The following is a 21,142-nucleotide window of genomic DNA, read 5'->3' on the forward strand; positions in this document are numbered from 1 at the left end:
AGAAGATACTATAACAATATTCAAAGAAAATTTGCAGATGTGCACCAGGGAGGTTTTTTTAATGGAGGATACAAACACGTAACAAGCAGTAGCATTACCAGAATAGTGATTTCTCAGAGACTGGAGCATTGCTGATGCAGTTCATGTGCTACCCAAGTGGACTGGTAGACAGGCAGATTAGTAGATTTGTCAAGCTGCCACATGTATCCAGCCCATCAGGACTCTCCAAATCCTCCCTCTATACCCTTTTGCTTGTTGTTTATAATGAATGAGCAATTTAATGAGAAGATTTTATTTTCTTCTTTTTGAACAGGTTGGTTACAAAGCATTAAATAGCTTATCTTAAAGATAATTTTTGTTATATCTATTTCCCTGGATGCTTTTGGTGGTATTTTGGGCTGCTCCTAGTAACACCAGGAAGCACAACCCTCTGAGGCTGTACACAAAGCACAATTTCTGCAGCCTTAATAGTTTTGCTCCGAACTATCTCAGCCTGCTACACATGTAGCGTTTCGTATCTTTTACTTTCCCTGGAGCAGGTAACTTCTCTCTGAAGAGCTGATAGAAATTAACTTGCAGCTGAACTATCAGTGTGCAGATAACCAGCTGCCACTGGCAGAGCCCAAGCAATATTGCTGCCAGCCCTGACCACGGTAAGATCTAGGAGTTCATTTTCAAGAGTTAAAGTACAGTCTCAAAGCAGGACTGTTTTGTGAATTACTGTTCAAGTGTTTAATTTCCCCATTTCATCCATTTCCTTCTCCAGCAACTGAAAGATGTACAGCTGCCCCATTTCCTTTGCTGTTTGTTTTGCCTTGCTTTGAAATGCTTTATGTGGGACAGCCGTGTGTTGCTCCATTGGTGTGTAAGGATGAAGGAGGGCACAAAGGATCCTGTCCATCCTCAGGCATTGATTGTGCAGGCAGAGTGCTCATGCTTTCCGTGCCTGGAAAAACAGCTGATGCTCTTGTGACTAAAGTCAGCAAAGGGAAAGGCAAGCTGTTCTCATCACGTTGCCCACTCTCAAGGTATTTTGCATGGCTCAGTCCTGAAGAGCTTCCCTTCTGCCCACACTGGTGCCTTAAAAACATCCAAGCTCTTTCTGAGATGAGCACCCAGATTCTGCTGGTTGTAGAGTGCTGGGCACAGACAGTCAGCCCAGTAAAGGCCCAAAGAGCAAAGCAAAGCCACAGAGGTCAGGGCTGTGGGAGGCGGACTGGACAACAGCCTTTGCCCAGCACAGCAGGTGCTGATGCTGTTGGAGATATGTGCTACCTGACAAGCTGTTCCACCAGCTCGGGATCTGGTGGTACTGCTGCAAGGAATGAGCTCTGGAATTTTGAAATGCTAATCAGACAGCAGAGCCTTGCTTCAGAGCTGTTCCCAAGGGGAAGCTATTCTGGAGCTATATATTCTTGAAACTGTAAGTCCTAAAAGCAGCTTTATCTCCAAGCCCACACAGACCTGGAAGCCTTAAGCAAGCCAGTGGCCCAGCCAGGGAGCTGCCGAGGAGGTAGGCACGTGTCGTGACAGGAAACCTGGGGAGTTCTTGAACAAACTGACTCTAATCTTTCACAATTTCCATCCCACAAAAGAGAAAACATTGCTCCTTCTGCTACAGAAAGAGTGTTAAATTTTTAAAGAAAAGCTACGAGCTCATGAGTGATGTGTGAGAGCAAATGCCTTTCTAGCCTATTCACCTTTGCAAGAAGGAACGATGCCAGTACTTTGTGCTTGTGTAGTAGCCCACTGTCCTCTTGTGACAGCTCAGGTGTGAGGGTGTTGCCCTGTCTGGTAGGTGCTGCAATGGACCAGCCCAAGGCAACACTTGGTGCCAGCACCGCAGCTCCCACACTTCCCTACATTTACCACAAACCTCAGAAGAGTCTTGAAAAACTTCTTGCAGATAATGTAAATCTATCCTTTAGCTCTTAAAGCTGCTCTCAGAGTGACAAAATGCATCAATTTTGGGGGGGATAATTCGGACATATAATTAGAGTGATGTATGTAGCACATGGTATTGTTGCGATGGAGCATGATCAGCAGCCATGTTAGCCCGTAAATCATAAACCAAAGGAAATCTAAAACTGACTGAAGTCAAATCAACAGTATAACAAAAAACGACAGCTAAGTATATTTTAGTCTCTGCAAATATTTATAATGTGTGCTCATGGGGCTGTAGTAACGTACATCTATCTTTTGGCTCTGCTCATGCATTTAATATGAACATGTTATTTGTTCTCTTGGCCCAATGGACTAACATCAGTATTAGCTGTTTCTATAACATTACCAACCTTCTTCTAGGCATCACAGAAAACTATTGTCAGGCAGGTTTTAAATTTATTACTTCTCATAGAAGTAATGTCACAGCCCATCTGAACTCCTAGATCAATATGCTGTTAAAGCCAGGGCAGCTTATCACCGACTTTCAAACCTGTCATCTAAAATTACTTTCCACGCACCCTCCTTAAATTTCCAAACTTCCTATAAACTCTTGAATTTATGACTGCATTGGTTTTGGTCCATGCGGTAAATTTGAATGGTGGCCACAGTTTGATAGCACTGTAAAAGGAATAGTAAGAGTGACTTACAATTCTACTTCTAAGAAATCATCTCTATAAGGTGAAACTGATAACATGAAGTCAACAGAAGTTTTACTATTAACCTGCAAGAGCTCATGACTGCATCTTTTACATCTGTTCTATACTATTCTAGGATTCATCAGTAGATACAGTGTTTTAAGGGGATATCTGTGAAGCTCCTCACCAGCCAGAAGGTTCTGTAAGAAATTGGTTCCTTTAGATCCAGAGTAAAGCTGCTATTCTGGATTTATTTTGTCATAATGAAAAGTAAATAGACCCTTCATTTGAAATTAAATTAATCCCCTTGATCTTAAGGAACCCAGCCAAATAATGAAGCTCATGTGCAAACAAGGCAAGCAATCCTAAGACTTTACCCCACAGCAGCATGCAGGGAGATTGAGGACTTGGCTTTCCTCTTCCTTCCTTCTTGATTGTAAAATTATGGCTTTTGAAGCTTTCAAAGGATCTGCAATGAGAACAGAGGACTTCTGGTTTTTTTTATTTAATAGTATTCAGTTTAAAGTACAAGTCACGTCCTTTAGTACTAACAAGTAAGTTGAGTATAGTTAAGTACAAAACTGGGACATTCCCGGTGCTCTGTGGAGAGGAGGACTGACCTCCTGATGTGGTGCTTTTTACCTTGGTGGAGTTAGCAAGACATCATCCTTAGTTATCAACTGAACCACAGATGAGTGAAGTGTCTGAGACATGGATGTTCTGCCTTTTATGAAGTATTGTCAGCTGGGGTTAGAGGCCCACTTGGTTCAGGAAGCACAGCACTGGTGAGTTTCAGGTTCTTCATTGGAAAAAATTACCATTTTCTGGTGCAAATTCACTGCAATCACCTTGATACATGTACTGATATGAAATTGCTAAAGTAAGATGGTTTTCTGTGCTTACACAAGAGGCAAAAAGCCTTAGTTATTACAAGGACACCACACAGCCCAATAATACTGAACATAAGCCTCACATGTTTTCTAAACGTAAGGTATCTGAAATATTTCCAGGTTTTAAATGTTTCTCAGGAGTGTTGATAAGCCCTTAAGCAGTGAGTTGGTACATAAAATCTAATCAAATGCAAATGAAGAACAAAAGAGAGAGGAGAAAAGTTGACTTCTGCATTTATAATTATTATTCTGGGATTAATGAGGTCAGATTCAAAGCCTGTCTGACTATGGGATTAGCAATAATACTGTCAGAAGCAAGGTTTTCACAATGAAAACATCTCTGTAAATTGAGATATTAATGAATTGAAGCTTTCTTGTATATAAATATAATTAAGATGATCTCAGTCAAAGCAATAATTGGTTTAAATCAAGTGTAAGATACTTGGGAGTATGTGTTTTTTCTTTCTTTTCTGTATTTTATTTTTAATGATTCTTGGGTTTCCAGAAACATAACTCTGAGCTATATTGCTGTCTGTGTGAAGCAGCTAATTTGCACTCACAGAATCCTTCATGAGTTCTCAGGAGTGAAGTGCTGCCATTCCGGTACTGTAGACATCATTTTTGATAGACAGGTATTTCATGCTTGTTGAGAGAGGTGTTTCTTGAGGCAGTTTTAGGAATTATATGTACAATAATTATATTTGCATTTGGAAATGCCATTATTGTACTGTTAAGGTTTATTCCTAAATAAAGGAAGTCAAGATTTAAGATTTTCTATGTGGTCTCAGTTTGCTTCCCTTGCGTGTGTGTTATGATGTTGCCTCTAATTATTTGGTTATTTATTATTTTTACTCCTCAATTTTGTCTTTGTTTTGAAAGCAGACTGCTTTAATAGCACCTATTCAGTATTTTGTCTCCTTATTTTTAAAAGTGCCGGTCTTACTAATGACACAGTATTTAAACCTTACACCAAAGATGAGTAATTTGACCTGTGCATTTCCACAAACATTTGTTGATTTGGTTCTGCAAGACCCAGAGGAGGCAAGAACAGCTTCTCCTTGCCATATTACAGCTGGAGCAGTGACTCACTGAAGGGCTCAGGTCACACGTTTCAGTGAATGTGTGTTCCCTATTTAAAGCACAGAGAGACCTGGCTTTTCAAAGTTCAGGCAAAATGTGGCACAGGGCACAGGTATTTAAAGCACGGGAGGAGCTCCCCTTGCCTGTGCTGGCTGGCAGGTTCAGAGTTTCTTTGTGCTGTGCCCTAAAACTACAGGTAGGGAGATGCTGGGCACTTTGGGGTCACTCTGGGGTCTTGGACCGCTTGACTAAATGTGGGATTTAAATAAGTGCTCAGGTGAAAGCAAGGCTGTCACTGTTCCCTCTCTGCCAGGAACGAGACGCCTTTGCCCACACTGAGGAGCCCGGGTGACCAAACCACTCTTCCCCACAGGGGAGGGGCAGCAGTGGGGTCTGTCCTCGCCCAGGGTCCTGCACAGCCGGCTGTGACCAGGCAGCTGCTGGGGAGAGCCTGGGGGAGCTGGGAGCAAAGCACCCAGCCAGGCTGGGCCGCAGCACCCTCGGGGACACCCCGTGTTTGCAGCGGTTTGGGTGGCGTGGCTTTGCCCACGGTGGGGTTCACAGCACAGAATCACATCCAGGGGGGAAATTCAGCACCGCAGCTCCCTGCCCGTGCTCCTCACGAGGAAGAGAGGTCACTCCTGCACAGAAGCACCTCAAGAGAATTCTAATCAGCCATTTCATCTGCATCAGGATCTGTGCAAGTTTTGATGGATTGAAGGTGACATGCCAAACTTTAATTGTAACCAGAGGATCCTAAGTGACAAATCTGGTTGCTTTATAGCCCTTTTTAAGTAAACAAAGTGCTTTTAGCAGCAGGCTGCGGCTGACTTAGCGGAAATAAAACTTGGCCATGAATTCTGGGGTTTACTGTTTCGGAAAGAACAAAGTCAAATAACTTGGAGCTTTAATAAAAGTACAAGTATTGGCAAAATCAGCAGGAACAAAATACAGAGGGATTCTCAGTAGATAGATACCCAGTCCTGCAGTGAGAGAAGAAAGTACAGATTTTCATCAAGGCATTGATCCTTCGAGCTCCTACATCTCTTAATACTGTGACAGTGCAGGGCACTCCGGCTGGCAGGGCAGCAAGGTGCAGAAACGCTTGCAGAACAGGAGGTCTGATGTTCCAAGTGCTCATCAGAGCATGGCAGCCGCCCTCACTAAGATGTGGTGCCGCTCTTGCTGGGCTCAGCTGTTTCCTGACCAGCACCTGGGAGTCTGCATGGCAGAACAGGAGAGATGGCACTGAAAGCAGAGTCACAGGGTCAGTGCCTGGGGTCACCTCCCCTCCAGGTAGGGCAGGGCTGCCACACCCGTCCAGAGCTCAGAGGTCCCTGGAGCGGCTCAGGTTTTGGCACTGCCTTTCCAGCTTGCTGCTGAGGGGTTGTAGGCTGTTTGTAACCCAGTCTTTACTTTCATCTCCCCCAGGAGATGTCTAAAGTGCCAGATCCAGTACCACACTGAAGATGGAGGTGTTAGGAAATCCTCAGTAACTTGAGAGAAAAGTCTTCATTGTGACAGTAATGTGTGTAATAGTGGTGGGGAGCATAATTGACACCTAGCTCCTGATTTGAAAAAACATATGAAAAGCTTGTCACTCTGTGTTAGACCTTCTAGAAAAAGAAAAAATATCTTGGGTAGGAAATCCTTCTGCCTTCAGGGCTGTCCCTACCTCAGGTGTTTGATGGAAAGGGCCCTGAAGAGAAGTAACTGTTGTGAGCTGAGGTTAGGTCCTGCCGGAGCCATTTGTCCTCCACAGCACTGATCTCAGAATACATTTTCAGCAAACACCAGCCTAATCATGTTTTCATTCTTCCCCTCAGATTGTGGTTTAAATGTGCACAAGCAGTGTTCCAAGATGGTCCCAAATGACTGCAAACCAGACCTGAAGCATGTCAAAAAAGTGTACAGCTGTGACCTTACCACACTAGTAAAAGCACACTTCACCAAGAGACCAATGGTGGTAGATATGTGCATTAGGGAAATTGAATCTAGAGGTAAGGCATCCTTAATGGACTTTTGTTGCTTTACTGATAATCCGTTTAGATTGATCTGGGTCATCTGGGTTTCTGCTGAAGTATGATTGCTCAAAACAGATTCGCAGAAGACATTTTATGACTGCCAATTACCCTGCACAGCTAATATTATACTGTGCATTATTTCATAGTTCATACCATTTATAATTTTTATAGATTCTGCTAGAAATTGCTTAATGGGCAGTTACTGCTTTGTAGTTACATATTAGTGCCTATATCTTTCCAATAATGTATTTATTTTAAAAATTAAGTGAACATGGCAAAACAAAGGGGCTTAATATTAATATTAATGTGCTCACTCTTGCTAGTTCCCCTAGTCCACACTGAGTATCCTTTTCTAGCATTAGGATATTTTCATTCTGAAATAATGACTGATCATCAAGTATGTTAATCTGAGTTATTTTTAAATGAGTTGTGATTGGTTTCGTATGTTCCTTCAGCTCTGAAGTCATTTGTGTAGATACAGTTTAGTGCTGATAGAACAAGGCATCTACTGCAATGGTCCTGGTTAAAAACCCAGGATAAGGTTTCATTCTGGAAGAAAAACCTGCTAAGGCTTTTAAAGCATGTCTACTTGTTCTGCCTTAAATGAAAACCTTGCCAAGGGAAGAACCAGGTAGAAGCAACTGTGAAAATAAGGACTAATTTAAATCTTTTTAAAATGTTCATTGCAGGTCTTAATTCTGAAGGACTGTACAGAGTCTCAGGATTTAGTGATCTTATTGAAGATGTCAAAATGGCGTTTGACAGAGGTACAGTCTTTCCTGCATGCTGGAACTTGGTGCTGATGTATAAAAGATACACAGTTTTTCTGCAGAGCCTCTGTCTCACGCTCCACTGCACCGGTGGTCTGAAGTGACAGCTGTGCTGGCAGGAGAGGAGACGCCCCATCAGAAAAGCACATCAGCTTCACTTTGGCCTTTATTACAAAAATCTACTTTTCTCCTTCCATCAGTATCTGTGCTCCAGTAACCATGTGTGTAGGAAAGGACAAAGCTTTGTGAACTACTGCCCTAGTTTGCAAGTCAAACTGTGCTCGGAGGGGTGGGGGAGGGATAGAGGGTAAGTGGTGAAGTGCCTTAAGAGAGCTGTGCAACTTAAATCCATCTTTCTGGATGAAAGCTCCAAAATAATAAGATGAATGCAATAGTGCAAACAAAGTTTGAATTATTACAGACTAAAAGAAGGTCACTGAGAACAAACTCTTCTCTCTGAGAAAAGACAGTGGGAAAATTAAAGGATTTCCAGCTGCAGTCCCTCAATCCCAGTAGAAATCAAGGCCAGAATCCATGCTGGAAACTCTCTTTCCTGTTTGTGTGGAGGACTGGACTGATTCGGACAACATCTGCAGTGTTAGCAGGGTGGGGACGTGCTGGGAAGCCAACTTCTGGATCTGTGTCCACTGCAGTTTGGAGTAGGTAGTATGTTGTAGTTAAATGGTGAACACATGTTTTTCCTGTAAAATGGGGGGGCTGTGGACAAAGCTGGTTTTCTGCCTTTTGCTTTTTTTTCCCAGACTCCCTGATTTCTCATTCAGTGCAGATGCATGTGTTGTTTTGCAATGCAGTGTGTTCAGAAGTAGCTAAACGTCCACACCTTAATACGAATATCAGGCAGGCAGGTTTAAAAAAAAAAAAAAAAAAAGCCAAATTGTGTTTTTTAGTAATTATTTGAAACAAAGAAAAGGTATGTTACTTTATAAAATGCTTATGGTTTTCACCCTGAAACCATGAACATCACAGTCCAGTAACTGTTTTACTTTAAAAAGCCAAAATCTGTAGTTGTTTCCATTTCAATAATGTTTGCTTAAGCAAGTTACTCTTTTTCTTTTGAATGCTGCTCTGCATCTGTTTACATTTGCAAGGCTTTAATTTCAGTGCCTTCTCCACACAGATGGAGAAAAAGCTGATATTTCTGTGAATATGTATGAAGATATCAATATTATCACTGGTGCACTTAAACTGTACTTCAGGGATTTGCCAATTCCACTCATCACGTATGATGCCTACCCAAAGTTTATAGAGTCTGCAAGTGAGTATAACATATTTTTTATCTGCTTTTCATTCTCAGCCTTTTCTCCTTTTTGTGCAGGACCGTCCTATTCATTTTCTAGCTGTCCCATCAGCTCTTACCCTGCATGCCCAATTTAGTAAGGATTGCAGGATTAAACATGCAGTGCACATTACAGCCTGACCGCGTGATGCTCCGTGAACATGGTTACATTTTCCTTTGCCTTTGTCACCAGGAATGTTTCCTTTTCATCACGCATTATGGATTACATCACTTGTGTATCTTGCATAAATCCTGGGCACTTGACAGTGATTATTTAAAGTCTGTTTGGTTTATGGTGCCAGAAAGAAGGTGATTTATGGAAATGCTTGGAAATAAGATGTCGTTTGTTTCTGGAGTTGTCCATTTTGAGTGTTTTCATAAGCTGATAACCACTCATCCCAAAGCCACCTTTGGAGCTGGCCTTGCAGAAAGTGGGTCTACAAGCACAGCAGTAAGCCTAGCTGGAATATCTCTCCCAAACTTCCTGGCTGCCTGAAGCTTTTCTGTGATGTGTTCACACCTGGAAAGGTGTGAGGTAGCCGTGGGTAGAAAACAAGGACTGCGTGCTGGCCTTCCAGCTCCTTTGGAGAAGGCTTTCCCAGGTTGTATGGAGGCAGCCAAAGGCACTGATGGCAAAGTTCCCAGTACCTTCTGCTCTCCCAGAGTTGGCACCTGTAGATTGTTTGTGCAAAACCAGACCAGTCAGCAAGGATTACCAGAGAATTTTTTTTTTTAGTCGGCTGCAGGGAATCTTTCAGTGGAGTGCAGTTTGCTTTGGGGGATTTTCTTTGTCCAGAACCAGTCACATCCTTATGGTCCTCTGAGCACCTCTTTGGATGGACAAATCCTCCATGAGTAATCCAGCAGAGCTGTGAGACCCTATCTCCTGTGCAGGCCACCAGTTGTTGCCTTTCTGTGTGTGAATTCTGGCTGTCCTGTGGTGACAGTTGAACATCTGTGTTCCAGAAACCACGGATCCGGATGAACAGCTGGAAATTCTCCACGAGGCGCTGAAGCTGCTGCCGCCTGCACACTGTGAAACATTACGGTATCTCATGGCACATCTGAAGAGGTGGGTGGAACAGCTGCAAAGAACTCTAAGCCACACTCATTTTTAGCCAAAGTCCATGTTAACACCTCCAGAGAAGTCTAGCCAAGGCCCACCAAATCCTGGAGAGGGCCTGTGGCAGGAGTGGTACTGTGCACAGCAGCAAAACTCAGACACAGGATTATCCCTTGCAAAGCAGAACCGAGGTGGCATGTGAGGGTGTCCATTTTAGTTTCTCAAGTAACGTGAACTTACTGTCAATAGGTAAGAATCATTCCCTTTCCTTAGAAAAACTACTTCATTTTAAGTTCTCTTCTGCCTTTTTTCATTTGTAGTTCTTCTACAAGTAGGACTGTGTTGACTCTGCTGAGTGCCTCAGGCAAAATTCAGCTACTGAGTTTCTGCCTGATTTGTCCTTTTATTTCAGTGACATTTCTAATGGGTGTTTTAAAACGGACAAAGGGATGAGAGAGATAGGAACAAAAGGTCCACCTTACAGCTTGTGAAGTGTGAAGTTAGTTTCTCCTCATGCTATTCAAGATTAGCTCTTGCTGCTCTACCTAGCAAGTTGCTTTTCCCCGTCATATTTCTGGTATGGGTGAATGGTAAGGTAGAAAGGTGACAAAATTCACTATTTTTAAACTTCTGTTTAATGCTTTGCTAAATAGAGCTGTGCTGCTCAACAGGCCATTGTCTTGCTGCTGAATTCAGATAATCAGATACATCTCCTTTATTTGGAATACTTACAGGCTGGAGAAACAGCAATTTGGTTACATCAGTCTGAACTGTTTTCAAATAAAAACTAAGGCAGAAAGGGAGAAACGGAAGAAAAACCTTGAGTTTGTAGTATTTGTATACCAAAGGACTTGTTCATGCAGTGCAAGTGAGCACAGTCTGTGTGCTTTGAGGGGGACAGACCCTGACTCACCACAAACCGACACAGCATTTGCTTTCACTCACCCCCAAGTGTTTCACCTGACACTCCCATGTGTGACCTGCTGGAAACAGTGGCCTGTCCTTGGGGAAAGGCACGCATTTTTGTCCGGTTTCCCTGATTTTCAAGTATATGCAGGCATGGTCTGGCACAGAGGAAATGTGAGAGTCACTGGGGTTTTTTTTACAGAGTAACGCTCCATGAAAAGGAAAACCTGATGAGTGCAGAAAACCTGGGCATAGTTTTTGGACCAACTCTTATGAGAGCGCCGGAGCTGGATGCGATGGCTGCACTGAACGACATCCGCTATCAGAGACTTGTGGTGGAGATGCTTATAAAAAATGAAGACATTTTATTTTGAATATTTTGGGGGTTTTGTAATAAAAAAGGAAGCAACAGTGTTCTATGGATGAAGGAATATTTTAAAGTAATTTAATGGCTCTTGTCACTGAATTCCATATTTGCTAGAGCTTTCGATGTATTCAGGATAAAAATGAAGGAACTCTTTGTCGTTTCTGTAGTGCCATTCAGCTGATGTTGAAAAAGGTTAACACATACTTTCCAGTACTAGTAATCCTGGGTGTTTATCATGTTAAAATAAAAAACAAAATGCCTAAAGCTATTGCATGATTTGCTCCCTGTTCTCCCTGTTCTGGTGAGACTCATTCCATGAAGAAAACAACTGAACTGGTGCAGCATCTTTGTTCTGGATAGTTTGTGATTGTAATTCAGCATGTTTCTCCGTGTAAACCTGTTGTGAATTTGCTTTTTTGTTCTATGTAATTGGTTTCTGATTCTAAAAAGAAGGCAGACTTATGTGAAATGGAGCCTCTGGCCATTTATTGACATTTCATATTCTTCTCTTCCACTTTCGGGGCTGATTTCTTTTTTGGGTTTCTTTCCATTTTTTCATCATATAGTAATTTGTTTTTAACAGAAACAAAATTGTACTTTAAATGTTACTTTAAGTAATTCTTCATGATGTTTATGGTGGTTGCAGTGAAATCTGCAATACTGAACAGTGTTCCTTTATTATTATTGCTATTTCAATTGTAATTTTGTATTTTTATCTGGCATGCATATATTAATTTATTAAATTTTGCTTTTAGAACTCTAACATTATGCTATTTATTTTTACTTACTGAACTTACTTCAAAAATACTGATTGTTTAATTTCTTACATTGGCACTTTAACACCAAACAACCTCTGACTTAAAGAAACAATTCAGAGTTTTACCAGTTTTGACAAGACTAAGTATTTTGGGTCCTGACACGTTGCTGAGGTTCTCACAAATTCCTGTCTACTTTGAAAACTCCTTTCTTCTTTGTCCAAAATGCTTCTCAAGAAGGCTTCAGAACTCTTAAATAGACCAAGAAAAGTATTGTCAAACCATCTACTACTCCATAAAATATACCTATTGTTATAATTGCCTATATGTGAACTGGAATGGCAGTTTACAATTACACAACTGTAGCTGCCCACAGTAGATGGATACACCACTGAAATCAAAATGCAGACACATCCCAGAACATTGGCCTTGCACTTCAAATGTTCAGCTCAGGTGCAAGCTCTTTGGTCTGCCCTGCAAAGGCAGGAGGAGAACAAGGAGGAGTGATCCATCCCCTAGTGATCAGAACCAGCTGTTCTGTCAGCAGAGCTGACAACAATAAGGTGCCTCACTGCATCCCACCCTGCCTTGCTTGTCTGGCTGGGAGAGAAGAGGTGAGATGGTGGCCCTTCTGCAGCTCTCCTGAACTGGGGATTGAAGGATCCCAGGAAGAAGGTGAGGCTGGGGATGTACACTGGTAAGCATGTGGGGAATGCTGCTCTGGGCTGGAGGCTGCTGGGGAGACAGAACAGGAGAAGTTTTGAGGGAATCTAAAGTACGGTTTGGTTTGAGGTTTTTTTCAATCATCTGTAGTATTAAAAGTGGCTTGCTGTTACAAGTCCTGTTCTAGTTAGTGCACATTATCACTTTATTTATGGCAATGAACAGTAACAGATGGAAAACACATTGTCTCCGACCATAGCCTTGCCTCCCCCTGGCCCAAAACGAGTGGCCCGCCCATATGCTGCTCAGTCACATCTGCCTTGCACCCCAGCAGCCACACATGTTCACCACTACCTTGCTCCAAGCCAACTCCCAAACGTGCTGCATCTCCCGCCTCTGCCCTGACACTCTGTGATGTGTTTCCTCACTCGGCCCTGTGTTTTGGATGGCTTCCCTTGGGGATCCCTTGCAGTGGCTCTGGTTGGTCCTTTGCAGCGTCCTGTCATTGCACTCCGCTCTCAGCCCCTGGCCGTGGCAGGACTCAAATGTCCTCAGCTCTGTGATCAGGAGAAGGGATGTTTTTTCCAGCTAATGCTGGTGGGGGTTGCACTGCAGTGTTTGCAGTGCCCGTTCTGTGCTTGCCGTCACAGCCAGCTGTGGCAGCAGCATCCTCTTCCCGAAGCACCGAGCAGGAGCTGACACAGGGCAGGGCTGTGCCGTAGCAGCTCTGGCTGTGGTGGTGGCATTCCGTGTCCTTTGGTAGCCTCAGGGAGCCTCGGCTGACCTGAGCACAAGGCGGCTGGTGTTCCCCAGCACTGTGCAAGTAAACCTGAACTCGGTAGTTGCAGTTCCCCTTTCTACCGCCTATAGCAGGAAGCACGTGGTAAATTGCAGTAATTAGGATAATTACCTTTTCTTCTGATGTGAAATATCCAGCTTCTCTGTCTCGGTGCAACAGCAGGCGGGTGCTGCTGACACAGCTGCTCCCCCTGCTTTGCTACAGGTGCTTTCAGCTGCACTTAGAAGCAGCGGTGGCTGTCGAGAGGTGGATCAGTGAGAGGAAAGAGCGCCGAAAATAGCGAGCCTGGATTTGCTCTGGGGATGGCCAACGCACACGGGGCAAACAAGGTTTTTTAGCAACTAGTGAGCACCAGCCTCTTGCTGCAGATGCCCCTTCTCAAGCACAGTTTAACAAGTGATTATAATAATGGAAGTTTCTGCAGGAAAGGAGTAAAACGTAAATGAGGAACCACTGCTGAAAGAAAAAACCCCAAAAACATACATACACACAAAAACCCAAAGCCAGAGCAAGCAAAGGCCCTACAACCCCCCACGCCCAAAAGTAAAAAAAAACACCCTCCAAAACCCCATGTCAAGAAATGCAGCTTTTCCCTGATGCCCATGCCCCGCTGCCCCCATGAGCAGTGACAGCAGCTGCAGCACAGGAGCTTGGGGTCAGGCAGCCGGGCCCTGCTGGCATCAACACCCTCTGCTCTCCCCAAGGCTCACATTCTGATGGGCTATGAAGGAAACTGCATGACAAGGGATGACACAGCTGCAGAATGTATTTAACACCAGATAACATCAATATTCAACTAATTAAGGCTGACACTGTCTGCCAACCACCCTGCTCACTCCACACGGAACAGAGCTGCCCCTACAGAGTGCACATCTCTTGGACCGGAGTATGTGGGTCACATGTGTTAGGGTCAGGAATATGGAATGGAGGACCCCAAGAGCCAATGAAGTGCTTTCTTGACTTGGAATCCCAGGAATCTGCATGCTGTGACTTTTCTTTTTTCTCTTTAATTGCAATTTGTTATTAAGTGTGTAGGCAAAAGCCTCCATTTTAATCTTGTTTTTGTTATTATTGTAGTGATCTTTCCTGAGTGGTAATCATTTAAACAGGTGGCGCAGAAAAAACATTGTCTTTGCAGTGAATTTGATATTTCTTTTTGCTAACCAGGAAGATGCATGCTGTGTGCATGGGCGTAAAAGGAATTGCATGATTTAAGTTTCATTTATTCCATTTTTTAATTAAACATAGAAAGTGGATATTGTTAATATTTGTATTAATTAAGTAACAATAGAATAAATAATCTGGATCTATGAGAAGCAAGGGCTATCACCAAGCTGATTTGTTCTCTGAAGGAATTGGTTTCCATGAGGAGTTAAGGGCTGTCTCTAGTTCAGTTGACCTTGTTGTCTCCAGTGCTGCGGGGTACATGTGGACAGCTTGGCAGAGATGCTGGAGACAGCTCACTGGCAGCACCCTATCAAAGGGCAGCTGGAGACAGAAAAAGGATTAAACTACAGCTCCCCATCAGAGGGATGGGCGGGCATCCCCATTTCAGACTGCAGAGCTCAGGGAAAACAATGTGTGCAGAGGCCGTAGGCAGGGAACCTGTGGTGAGACTTTAGGAGAGCTCTGTGATGAGGGAAGCAAGCTGCCTTCTGAAACAAGAACACGAGCTCCTGCTAATGTCAGGTTAGCTGACAGGATGGAAAAACATGTTATTTATGATTAGGTGCAATAACAAACTTTTCTGGTTCTTTCTGCCCCAATGGCAAAGGAAGCAAAAAAGGCTTCTAAAAGGCATATATGATATACTCACTTTGTTCCTGACCTAATTTTTGCATGCTGATGAATGTTCTGCAATGTTTTTATTATAGCTATAATTATATTGCAGTTGGGGAAAAAAAACATTTAGTGAACCTAGCAATCATGGGTTTCTTTTTTAGTCGTGCAAAATTACTGCTTAGCAACTACACCTCAGCCCTAGAAAGCTTATGTAATGCACAAGGAGGAGGGCCAGGATGTGTGTGATGGATCAGAGACTGCTGAGCAAGCCAAGACAAGAAGAGAGCCTTGTGCTCTGGCCACGTGCTGGCAGGACTGCAAGCAAAGGGCAGGGGCCCTGTGCCTGGCAGTGGGTTCTGAGGGGCTGAGGGGCTGGGGTGGCACTGGCACTGTCCCCCCAGCAAACTTCTCCAGGGTCCCCTCCCTGCAGCATGGGACTGGCTGGTGCCCTGAGCTCTGCCTCCCGCTGATTCCAAGGACCCCAGGCTGACATACTGAGAGGAGGAAGCCTTACCTGGGCATTGGGGGGTCCAGCTCTTCTTCAGTTTTTCAGCACGTTCTTCCCCATCCTTACTCATGGACATTTGGAGTTATGCTCTTCACCAGAGCCCTTGCATAATCTGATCATTCTGGCCCACACCAGAGATACTCTTCTTGATACCTCCTTCTAAATCTCAATTTGGACAGCATCATTCAGTGATTATTGAATGTCTCTTGCTGATTTCATGGTCAGAGTAACATTTCTCTTTGATGTCTCCCAAGAGTGAAGTCAATAAGCTGCTCAAGGAACTTGTTTAAGACCTTTTATTTAGATGTCCTTTTCTATTTCTCATTCGTTTTGTCTCAAGGACATGTATAGCTCCTTACATTACTCAGGTGTTTATCAGTTCTCTGCCCTGGTCAATTGGAACAAATGGTTCTTAGGCCTCTGGGAGCTTTTGATTAATGTATTTCCTGAGGCAATTAGGCATTATTTTGAAATATATATTTGGCAGCCAACCAGGATTTATTTTCAAGCATTATGTTGCCTGTAACTTTTCTTTCTTGTTATCAAGCCTATAAATTGAATGCTAAACTTTTTCTCTTTGCCTCTTTTATTTATCTCTCATCACTAACTCTGTCAGTAATGCAAATAGGATTGTATAAACTATTAAAATTACTCATTTTGTAGATTAGAATTCATAAGGTAGTGTATCTTAAAGCTTGCTTGAAGGATCGCTCTCTAAACTCAAAAGAACTCAGCACAATGCTGTTGCTCACTGCTCAAATTCAGCACCTACTCTGTTCTCAAAAAAGAGAAGGGGAGAGATTCCTCTAATTTGTCATCTGTTCTTTTATCCCCTTTCATGTCTTCCAGCATTATGATGCTGGAAATATATTGTTTATACCATGCAGCAACTCTCATATGACATCTTCCACTAAACTACTGGAATTCAAGTAGACTGAGATTGCTGCCAGGTGAATTAGACACCACCAATGTGGTGCAGGACGAGATACGTCACAAAAAGGGAGATTCAAAGTCCAGCTGAGTACTTGTACATAAAGTAGGCAGAGGCAAATAATGAAATACATGTGGAGGAGGTGGAACATCTGTTGCAAGCTGCTGAAAGATCTGTTGCATAGACATTTGCAAGTCCCTTCCTCATGAAAAACTGTGAGCTTCTCCTGGAAGTACTTCTCCTTGCCATTCAGAGAAAAGGCATCATTTCCAAATGCATTACAGTACAGTGGGTACATTAGGTTTCAATTTTGCTCAAAAAACTCCCAAACTCCTGCAGTCCATGATCAGCAATCCAAATGTTCACTCTTCTCAATCATTTCAAATACAGTGCAATGCTGCGTCTGTACAGCTCCTTCATGCCCTCTTGTAGGAAGAGTTGTTGTCTGCCCACAGCTGATTTTGAAGTTCCCTCTCTGTAACCTAAATCAAGAAGGGTTGGTCTGAAGCTGCAGCAAGGAAGTGGTCATTGGCTGGTGAGGATATTGGCAGTGGAGGAAACTAAAGGAGAGTCACAGGTACTGCCATGGAAAGTGTGGACTGGCTTGTTCAGGGGCCTGTGGCCATCCTTGGTTTGGAAATTGCCCCCAGCATTAGGAGGAATTGGACTTTCTCTTGCGTTTTGTGGGAGGAAAACCTCCACTGATGTTCCCTTTTTGACCTGCAGCTCTCTGTGAGGTTTAGCCTCACACCTAAGCTACTGTCAGTTTGCTAATAGTGTCAGTTAAGGATATGGTTCTTGCTGCTGTCATAACTTTCCTGGAGAGCCAGCAGTCAGCACAGCAGCCTTTCCAATACCCATCCCAGTATACATCACCAGTGACCTGCAAGTGCAGGGGGCACAGAGAGGGAAGATGTAAAGTCTTCAGAACTGGTTACCTAAAGTAGCCAGGAAAAGTGACCAAGGAAATTGGTCATGTGGAATATTGTTTTTAGTGAAGGCAGTATGGTTGGATGGATGTTGCATGGAATGATGTGTATCATCTGGACACTGCTAAGCTGCTCACACCACAAAGCCACTTGCTGTGCTGTGCTTCACTGTTGAAATTTTTTATGTATGAACACAGGCTGTGTGCAAACTCCAGGGCTGTGTAGATGTAGCCTTTGCTTGCTAGGAGGATGAACTTCATAATCAGGCTAATCCAAAGGTAGACTTTGTAAAGAATCATTAAACTGGAACTCTCTTTTCCAGTGCCAGTTTCTCTTATGGGGCTGCTCCTCTGGCTCCTGCACAGCTTGGGTTACACTCACATTGCTCCCCTTGCTGTGGAGTGTGTTTACCAGGATATTCCCCCAACTGCCTTGAGTACGGTGTTTTGAACTCCTGTCAAGTCCCAAATATTGGTGAGCAGGGAAATCTGGAATTTGTCTTCATGTGAAATGTTGAGTAAAATCCATGGGTTTGTCAGAGGAGTGGGAGCCACCCCTGACTCCTGCCTGGTGTTCAGTGGCCCACCCCTTTGTGCCCCACCATTGCCAGCCCCCACCCTCCTGCAGGGACCCAGTTAACACTCCGAAGGTGTTTCTGGAGTTTAGGGTACATCTCTGTTCTTCTGTTTTATCAAATGCAAACACAAGCTTTTAAGTTCCCTGTTGTCTAACACAGCCAAGATCTTGCAGGCTGCCAAGGAGGCAAAATAAATTTTGTGTGATAGGTGAGAGCTACACACCAGGAGCCACAGAAGTCAGTATTTTCCACTAATTACCAAGAAAATTCTGTATGTGTTGGCAAAGATCCCAACATAAGCAATAAAAGCGAGTACTTGGCATGAGGTCAGTCCTGGGTAAAGCACATATCAACAATTCCAAGTGTGTTATGTGCAGGAGTAGAAATCTGTCCCTGGGAGCATGGCTAGAGGGTGGTATTTCCTGCTTTAAAACACTCTGAAGACTCAGGTAGCACAGTGAGGTAGATGTTGACTTTTTAAAGGCAAACTCTGCAGCCCCAGGTGAGAGGGATACTTTGCAGAGATCTGTGGTGTTGTCTAGGATCAGCAGGGGCTTATGGAGGGGAAGCACCCTGTGGGGAGGGAGAGGGCTTTGCCACCAAGCCTACTGGCAGAACTAAAAACAAAACAAGCTTATTCCTATGTGTTTATTCAGATCGTACCAGCAATGAGAGAACCTGCACCCCAAAGGTCAGCACCCGTATGCTCTCACAGGGTTACAGAGGTGTTCTCAGGTTCACAAAAGTTGGTCCTAATTGCACTCACTGCAGGTGTGATGTGGGATGGTTCAGCATGTCTGCCTTTCACCAGGGCACAGGGGCCCCACGGAAAGCAGGTGACATCCAGATGGTATTTATGCTCTCATCCCATAGCTGAGGTTATATGCGGAATGTGCTGTGAAGTGCTCCATATTTCAGGATTTATTTTGTATTTGGGAGTCATGACATTGCAAAAGGGTTGTCATCAACTATATCCTTGTGGGCAGCAATCAGAGAAGGGCCTGTGTCAGTAAATCTGTGCAGCAGCTTCAAGCATTAAAACAATCCTACATTGCCACTCCTTCTTTCCACTGGCTGTTTAGTGGAGCACCCCTCAAAATGCCTTTGGGAAAACTCTGAACTATGGAATACTGACCAAAATGTGTCAGGCCTCACGGGAGCTGAACAAGCATCTTTTATGTGAAGCTAAACTTGAACAGTCTGCTCTGCAGTTACTCCAGTGGAGAATCATCTGCCTTTAGAAACAGACAGATGTATTTAAGCGGGTAGATAAGAGCATCCAGAGGAATACTTCAGGCTAAATGCTCCTGTGGTCCCACTCATGAAAGCCACTGTATGGAATGGGCTAGGGATATGCTACGTGAATTTCCAGAAGTCAGGTAATGCTGAGCTTCACTTTCTGCACTGGCAGTAACTCAATTATATACTTACAAATAGCCTCTGAATATGCACTTAAAACATAATAATGTCACCTCCAGAGGTAGAGAGTCCTAGGAGAGCACTCTGGTGCCCAATACTCATTTAAACTTTGCTTTGGATATCTCCACTGTCAGGATGCAGCAGAACTGGCAGCAGAACTGGTTCCCAGCTTTGACATCCAGGCCACCCTTTCTGCCTGGTTTTACTATCAACTGCCAGATTTTGTGTTTTGTGGAGGTTTTTTGGCAGCTACAGTGAGAAAACTCGTGGCTGGTGATTACAGACAAAATTCAGAACAGGTAGTAGCAGTGGTCTGTGCCAGATGACTGGGTTTTTCAGCTTGTGCTGCTGAGGAAGGGCAGAGCCTTAATAAAATACAGGTGTCACCAAGCTGCATCTAAGAATGAGTGACATTTTTCTGACCACAGAGGCAGAGTAGCTCAGGAGTCCTGCCATGCAGGAAAGTCTTCCTTAGGGGATGGACCAGCAAAGCTGCCCCTTTGCTGTCCCCACCACTCTGGCAGGGTTCACACAAGCTGCTGTGCTGACAGAGCAGCCCACAGGAGCAGGGCAGAGCAAACCTCACAGCTAATGGACTTGTCCTCTTTTGTTTCTTGTTTAGCTCTCCAGCATGACTCACCTTGGCCCCAGAGATGAGCCTCGTGTTTGGATGGGAGCCTGAGAAACAAACATGTCAGGGATGTCAGCTGGAGTTAAATTTGCCTCTGCTCTATTCAGTGACTGTTCAGCTGCAGGACTGGTTTCCTGGTGTGTCCATAACGAAAAGGCAGTGTGACTCTGCAGCCTGCTTACTGATTCCTTGGACATTTTGTAGTTGTTCAGCTTTTGTCTGTCACCTCTTCTGGTTCTGTTTTCAGTTATTCTTGTCTTCATTTTTGCTGAATTCATGGTTACCACTGCCTTGTTCAAAGTGGGTAAATAAGTCCCTGTTGACGGTGTCCTTTCTGTCTGAGAAGTGTGCCCATGAGGGCCAGTCCCAGTTGCAGTGTCTCTTCTCACGTGCATTAGATTAACACACGTGCTACTGATCTAATGGTGTCTTTTGTGATTATGGTTTCTCTGTTTGACTGGGGACCTTTTCCTTTTCTCTTTCTTTCAAGACTCAAGTTCTTTTCTTTCCAGAAGCATCATTTAAATTAGGTAACTGTGCACCATGTCTCTGCCATAACATGAAAGAGGTTAAGATCGCCACTTAGGAGCAAGTTTTTGGTATTTTCAACTCCTTTGTGCGATGTAATAGAAAATTAAGAAAATATGTGCAGAAGCCAAATTTGCTACAAACATCCGTGGGGATAAAACATGTTTGCGGGTTGGTGGAGGTGTGTCTGAGTATGGAAAACTGCAACTTCGGATTTCTTGATTTGAGGAATTTAACCTTGTCTATCAATAACATTCTGACACATACATTACTGCTTAGCGTGTTCTTATGGGCACTGGAATAAACCAGGTAAGTATAGTCCATCAGCATCTCAAGACTGTCATTAATTCCTTGAATGAATTGCTTCTGGAAAATATTTGCTCCCCGTTTTGCCTTGCCACGGACAGTTAGCGGTTTCTCTGCACATGCCCTCATCCAGCTGTTGCCATCTGGTGGCCGTGGAGCCGCGCGGCCGGGCTTCCCGCGGGGAATGTGCGCCGTGACGGTGACCAGGGCAATCCGGGAACAAACACACGGCACCTTCACAAATACTTGTCTAGCCACCTGCCTTATTCAGAGCTGCCTTAATCTACCGTCTCCAACAATGCCCTTTTCCTGATACAAAAATGCATTTTAAAAGGTAT

At 43.8% G+C, this 21,142-nt stretch overlaps 1 protein-coding gene and 1 long non-coding RNA gene across 2 annotated transcripts in view; both read left to right on the plus strand.

The window, feature by feature from the left end:
• The window catches only part of CHN1 (chimerin 1), a 94,887-nt gene extending 83,148 nt beyond the window's left edge, over positions 1-11,739 (plus strand). Inside the window, exons 10-14 of the mRNA XM_066189897.1 lie at positions 6,376-6,549; positions 7,263-7,340; positions 8,482-8,619; positions 9,607-9,712; positions 10,812-11,739. Coding sequence (XP_066045994.1) covers positions 6,376-6,549; positions 7,263-7,340; positions 8,482-8,619; positions 9,607-9,712; positions 10,812-10,983 — 668 coding nt within the window. The 3' untranslated portion in view covers positions 10,984-11,739. The remainder of the gene's footprint in view (positions 1-6,375; positions 6,550-7,262; positions 7,341-8,481; positions 8,620-9,606; positions 9,713-10,811) is intronic.
• A 459-nt stretch (positions 11,740-12,198) lies between these two features.
• LOC136292977 (uncharacterized) lies at positions 12,199-20,270 on the plus strand. The gene is made up of 3 exons (XR_010722032.1): positions 12,199-12,406; positions 18,577-18,611; positions 19,962-20,270. It is a non-coding gene; the product is annotated as an uncharacterized lncRNA (long non-coding RNA).
• Positions 20,271-21,142: the final 872 nt, after the last annotated feature.

The sequence above is a fragment of the Chamaea fasciata genome, unplaced genomic scaffold (genome assembly GCF_029207755.1).
Source record: "Chamaea fasciata isolate MVZ Bird 193981 ecotype frontalis unplaced genomic scaffold, bChaFas1.0.hap1 SCAF_8, whole genome shotgun sequence".
Classification (NCBI taxonomy): Eukaryota; Metazoa; Chordata; class Aves; order Passeriformes; family Sylviidae; genus Chamaea; species Chamaea fasciata.